The sequence below is a fragment of the Neophocaena asiaeorientalis genome, unplaced genomic scaffold (genome assembly GCF_003031525.2).
Source record: "Neophocaena asiaeorientalis asiaeorientalis breed wild unplaced genomic scaffold, Neophocaena_asiaeorientalis_V1.1 scaffold150, whole genome shotgun sequence".
NCBI lineage: Eukaryota > Metazoa > Chordata > Mammalia > Artiodactyla > Phocoenidae > Neophocaena > Neophocaena asiaeorientalis.
Window position 1 is genome coordinate 5,964,560 of NW_020176571.1, and position 6,291 is coordinate 5,970,850.

The following is a 6,291-nucleotide window of genomic DNA, read 5'->3' on the forward strand; positions in this document are numbered from 1 at the left end:
CGAAGGTGCAACGTCTGGTGAATATGGCGGAGGAATCAGAACCTCCCAGCCAAGCTGTAACAGCTTTTGCCTGGTCATCAAAGAAGCATGCGGTCTTGCAATAGCCTGAAGGAAGATGATGCGTTTTCTGTTGACTAATTCCGGACGCTTTTCGTCGAGTGCTGCTTTCAGCTGGTCTAACTGGGAGCAGTAGTTGTTGGAATTAATCATTTGGTTTTCTAGAAAGAGCTCATAATAGAGGACTCCTTTCCAATCCCACCATATACACAGCATCACCTTCTTTGGATGGAGACCGGCCCTTGGCATAGTTGGTGGTGGTTCATTTCGTCTGCCCCACCATCTCTTCCGTTCCAGCATCACCTTCCTTGGATGGAGACCGGCCCTTGGCATAGCTGGTGGTGGTTCATTTCGTCTGCCCCACCATCTCTTCCGTTCCACACTATTGTACAGCATCCACTTTTCACCACCTGTCACAATTTGTCTTAAAAATGCAACATTTTCCTCACATTTAAGTAGAGAGTGGCATGCGGAAATACGGTCGAGAAGATATTTTTCACTCAACTTATGTGGAACCCAAATATCAAAGCGATTAACGTAACCAAGCTGGTGCAAATGATTTTGAGCGCTTGACTGGGAGATTTTGAGTATGTCGGCTTCTCTCGCGTGGTATAATGTTGACTGTTCTCAGTTAAGGTCTCGATTTGATCACTATCAACTTTAACTGGTCTACCTGACCGTGCAGCATCACCCAGCAAGAAGTCTCCAGCACGGAACTCCGCAAACCGCTTTGGACAGATTCGACCCGTCACAGCACCTTCTCCATGCACTGCACAAATCTTTGCGTTCCAGTTGCCTTTTTACCTTTCTTGAAATAATAAAGCATAATACGTCGAAAATGTTGCTTTTTTTCTTCCATCTTCAATATTAAAATGGCTACACAAAAATTCACCAATTTTGATAAGTTTTTTTTTTAAATGCACGCTGATATGACAGCTGTCACAATATAACCTAACGAAATTGTTTCAAATTAAGTTAAAGACAACTACTAAGTGCTACTAGAGCCATCTCGTGGAAAAAACAGAATGAACTTTTTGGCCAACCCAATAAAAGATTCCCCACCTAAAATATTTCTACGTGGCCAGCTTCCCCAGTTTCCCTCCTAACCCACGGTTCATTCCCACCTCCTAGCTTCCATCTTTGGGCTGACAGAATAGCGCGTCCGCGCTTCCTCCAACTTCGACATCCCAAGCCCGCACTAGTCCCCACTCCCACTGAGTCCCAGGTCACCTTTGCCCTCCTTGGTCTTGGCCTTGCGGATAGGCACCTCCACAGGGGGCGGAGGAGGTGCAACTTCAGTGGCCGTCACCATGCTCTCCACCACGGCCACTGCCGCAGCTGCCGCTGCTGCCACAGAAGCCCCAGAACTGCCTTTGAAGGGGTTGTTGGTGCTGAACTCCCGCCACTTCGCACCCAAAACCATCATCATCTTGGAGACAGCGATCTTGGGGTTTTTGGCAGCAATGAGGGGTCTGGGGGAAAAAATGGCAGGAATAGAAAAGAGAAAAAGTTTAAAAATAAAGGAGGCGAGGGAGGTGAGAAGAGATTACAGAAGCGCTCTCCATCTCCTGCCCCCAAGACCCTCCTGTTTACCGGACAAACTGGCTGAAGGCCTTGTAGTTGGTGAGCGTGCGATAATCCTCCTCTGAGAACACATGGTCGATGTCTTCCATGCCCCAGTCTTCCAGGAGCTGAGCAGATGACTTAGGCTCCTGCGGAGAGAGCAAAGCCAAAGCCTGACTCCTAGTGCCCCAGTCTTCCAGGAGCTGAGCAGATGACTTAGGCTCCTGCGGAGAGAGCAAAGCCAAAGCCTGACTCCGAGTGCCCACCCTCGCTAAGGGAGTTTGAGTTGCCACTGAGGCTGGCAAGTCCAGGGTAAGAGGGCTAAGAAGCAATCATCAGAAACAGGTGGAGAGAAAACATTCTAAGGGGCAGCAGAGTGTCTGGAAAACAAAGGACAGAAGTACAGAGAAGAGGATGGAGGTCCAGGCACCTTTGAATCATCGTCTTCGTCATCCTCCTCCTCTTCCTCTTTCCGCTTGGACTTACTCTTCTTTTCTTTCTTAGGTCCGAGCTTCTTCTTCTTCTTCTTGCCAGGGGTGTAGTCGCTGCCCTCACTGTCTGAGCGCAGAGCCACCTCTTCGTCCTCCTCCACAAACTCCGGCCCCTCCCCAGAGCTGTCCCCCAGCTGCCGGCATAAGAGCATACGCTGGAGCAGGGAAGGGGGGAGGGAGACACACACACATGCTACACACATGCTGACCTCAGGACGGCCCTGAGGCTCACGCCCGGGACCTGGCCCACCGAAGGCCCCAGCCCTCCACGGAGCACTTCCCACCCCCCGCTGCCCATGACACCCACTCACCCACTCACCTCCTTTTTTTGGCGCTTGCTCTTAGGGATTTTAGGGTCCCGAGGTTTCTTAGGCTTTTTCTTTTTCTTGAGCTTTGGAGTCTCTGCTTCTGACAAATCCTCTTCTGGGTCCTCTTCGTTTTCTACATATATTTTGGCAAAGAAAGGTAGGCAGGGAACAGATCAATAGCAAAAGGTTAGAGCCCAATCCAGAGGCTTTAGACTTTATTCCCCCACCTTCTGTCCCAGATTCCACTGAAGAGAACTGCTATACACGCCACAGAAGGAAGCTGATACTCAGGACAAAAACAGACAAAGAGAGAGCTGTATATGCCTGAAATAGGCCTGCCGGGCCAGACCAGGCCCACCTCGGGCAGCTGTCCAGACCCCTGCCTCCTCTCCCTCATCCCTAACACGAGTCCTCTATGTGTTCACCGGTGCAGCTGAATCAAGCTGCATACGGTTAACCAAGTAAGAGAAATATGCCTAGTCCTCCTATAACCAGCCACCAAGTGTTCAATAAGCCGGGAAATGAGAATAAGCGGTCCTACGCAGAAGGTAAAGACTAAAGAATACACCCTCAGCACATTCCCAGAACAGTACCTGCTCGAGGGTCCCAGAAACCACGCCCTTCACGAACCCCTCTGGCTCATCAGTGCGCAGAACCACCAGAACCTCCAAGCCCAGGCTCTGTGCCAGCCCAGGACCACGCCCCCTCCCAAAGCTGATTTCCTTTCCCCATCTCCAGCTCTACTGCTCCTCCCCAGCTTCTCCTGGGTCAGTAGCCTCTTCTCCCCAGGGGCCCAAATCAGCCCAGCTGTCACCATCCCCCCCCCTTCCTCCCCCCATCTGGCTCCACCTCCTCCCCTGGCTGGGAGCACACACAAAGCCTGGGGTAATACTGAGAGCTCCTGGGCAGGCCTAGGTGGGAAGGGGCACAGAGGGGGAGGAGAAGGCCAGGAGGCAGCTTCCTTTGTAACAGACATTCACACCAGCGCACCAGCTCCCTCCTCCTCCCCCTCCTGCTTCCCAAGCCACCCGCCCCCTCAAGGTGGGAGGAGTGGAGAAGGGAGTGGAGAGAAGGAGGGAATGCCTCACCCACTGAGGAGAGGGAAAATGGCTCCTGACCACAGAAGCCAACCCAGGGCACCCAGCTGCCAACAGAGGACAGACAGGAAGTGGCAGGGGAGGGAGTGTGGTTGAGAGAGGTAGCCGGGGAAAGACTACCCTCTCACAGAAGACTTCCCAAATTACTACCTGGTCCCAGGTCCAAATGCCACCTCTTCAAACACCTACTGTGGGATGACACTGTTCTCAAGAGGCCATTCTAATAATGTCTTAGGCAAGGAAACCCAAGACACCTTGAAGGGTGACACCATGTGAGGGGCTGACTTACTCCCTCGTTATGCCTTCAATCATCGGAGCTTAGACTTAACAAGAGTTCGGTGGAGCTGTGGGCAGAGCACACAACCTTCCTTCTGACACCCAAAAGATTTACCTTGAGGAATGGGAGCCCACAAGACGCCTCTGAAACTCAGTTTCCTCATCACCTCTACCAGAGTGCAGGCCACAGATCCTAAACCACCGCTAACAGATCAGAGGTAGCCACCTATCCAACAGAGAAAAAGGAGCAGTACCTAGAGAGTGGTGACAACAGAAGGCTTCCTTTTCTCCTACACATGCTCTCTGCTCCTGACCCCCAGAACTGGCCCGAAAATGCCTCTGACTCCGCCCTTCCTGTGCGAGGCAGATACCAGGGAACAGGCGGCGCTGGGCTGGACAAAGCACCATCGGCCTCCCCCTTTCCCTCTCAGCCCAGGATCAGGCCAGGCACAAGACAGCCCCTCCCATTCCCTTGGGAGTGGGACACCAGCCTGGCTCTCACCAGAAAGAATCATTTTCTTAAGGGCTTCTCCCCAGCAATCCCTGTGGTGCCCACCTTCCCAATCAGCCACGCCTCCCTAAAAGCTGGAAGTAGAGACAAGGACAAACTCGCGGAGGCAAAAGGGACACCCTTCCATCCACCTAAGACCCTCAAACTTCTCAGGCAGATGTGCTGACACGGCAAGCGGCAGACTGGCTGAGATATAGAGAACGATTTGGGAAAGGGGCAGGAATGGGGTGGGGCAAGTGGAAAAACTGGGTCACGCTACAGCTTGGGGCAGAGTTCACCCTGGGAGCCCACAGGCTCCCAGTCAACACAGGGGCAGCCCCAGACCAAGGGGCCAAGGGGCCAAGCCCCAGACCAAGGAAGCCAAGATGTGGAACCAACACTGGCTGGATGGCACTGCTACTTCTCACGCCCCGCACAGAAAGGATGGGACTGCCTCACCATTAGCACCACCCTACCCCCACCTTGGGCAACAGCACAGAAATCTACCACCTTGCCCTACACGGTGATGAGGCTCAAGCCTAAGATTCTTATCCCAACAGCTGAAGATTCAGTAAGAAGACTGACCCTCTCCTAAGTGGCCTCAGGTTGAAGTGAAGACTTCCAACTTAGAAAGTGCCAAATGTGGAAACATCTCTCCCAGACCACCTCAACGTGCAGCTGGAGCTAAGGAAAGAGAAGGCAAAAGTGAAAGATGTTTGATGGGAAACAAAAACAGGACCAGCACGCTCCAGAATTAAAATAAAAATATAAACAAGGAAGATGAAGAAATGGCATGTAAAAAAAAAACACTAAACTAAAAAGAGCTCAAGGAAACAAGTAGGTGACTTAGCTAAGCACTCTGAAGAACGAAGGACAGAGGAGAGAGACATCCACTTAGAAACATGACATCCACCATCAGCTGATAGACAAGAGCCATGCCAACCATGCAGGCTGGTTATAGCCACCGGGGTTCGGCCAGGCCAAGGAGCCACCCCAAAACACAGACAGCACAACCCCCAACACACCGACACAAACACTTCACACCACCAGCCCAAACCCCAGGCTACCTGCACAGGGCAGAAGCCTCCTGGGAAAAAAGCCAGGATTAAGTCCACTTGCCAGGGGAAGAGGGGTGCCCAGGGTGTCACCTTCCTTCTTTTTGCTCCTCCTAGTATATCCTGCAGGCTATGACATCCTACCCCTAGCCTCACTCAACATTCCAGCGATCTGCCTGACTAAAAGCGCTCTAGATCCCAGCTGAGGAGCGCAATTCAAACTTCACACGGTTGAAACTGCACAGAAAGCCGGTAACTGATCAGAAGCTAAAAATAATCAGAGAGTAACCCGCACTCCCTCTTTCCTTTCCACAGCAGCAGCTACAGGATCCTACTAGCAGAGATGCCCGGCTGGTCTCCTCCAACCGCAATCCTCAACCCCGCCGCCGCCGCCGCCGCCGCCGCCGCGCAGCCTCCAGGGGTCCCAGCTACCTGCTTTCCTCCTAGGACCCACGCCAGGCAAAGCCTGCCAGCCCGGAGAGCTCCCTCAACCGGGATCTGCAGAGCATTCCCGAAGACAGTGCAGCAAGCTTGCATCGCGGTCCGCGGAGCCCGGAAGGCACATGGCTTCCAGCCCCCTCGCACAACAGCTCCGCAGAAGGGAACCACTCCCTTCGGATGCCCTCCACCTCCGACTGCACAGAGAAAGCCCAGAAGCTCAACCCTGCCGCACCAGAGTCGCCAGGGAGGGCCCAGATGGCTCCTTCCTGCCCGGGGCCCTTGGGGAAGCTGTTACCTGGGTGGGGAGGGGGCAAGCTGTTGTTCAAAAGTGCATCCATATCCCCCTCCTCGCTGCCCGCTGAGCAGGGGGACGGGGAGCCCAGGCCCGACGCCATCCCCTTCCGCTCCCGGCCAGGGAATTGGCCCAGCTGCTCCTGCCTGCGGCCCGGGGCCCTCGACACTGGCCCGAGTCACTGTGCGGGGGAGGGGGGAGAGAAAGAGAACAGTGACTAG

The 6,291-nt window shown here is 53.6% G+C and overlaps 1 protein-coding gene across 8 annotated transcripts in view; it reads right to left on the reverse strand.

Moving 5' to 3' along the window:
* Window positions 1-6,291, reverse strand: part of CHD4 (chromodomain helicase DNA binding protein 4) — a 28,617-nt gene that overhangs the window by 21,791 nt on the left and 535 nt on the right. For 3 of the 8 annotated variants that reach the window (XM_024733081.1, XM_024733084.1, XM_024733082.1), the window contains exons 2-6: window positions 6,074-6,251; window positions 2,431-2,552; window positions 2,051-2,266; window positions 1,651-1,844; window positions 1,288-1,529 (exon numbers count right to left, since the gene is read on the reverse strand). In XM_024733081.1, coding sequence (XP_024588849.1) covers window positions 1,288-1,529; window positions 1,651-1,844; window positions 2,051-2,266; window positions 2,431-2,552; window positions 6,074-6,173 — 874 coding nt within the window. In that variant the 5' untranslated portion in view covers window positions 6,174-6,251. Of the gene's footprint in view, window positions 1-1,287; window positions 1,530-1,650; window positions 1,845-2,050; window positions 2,267-2,430; window positions 2,553-6,073; window positions 6,252-6,291 lie in introns of those variants that run through there. The other 5 variants (XM_024733086.1, XM_024733083.1, XM_024733080.1 and 2 more) reach the window with 5 other exon arrangements.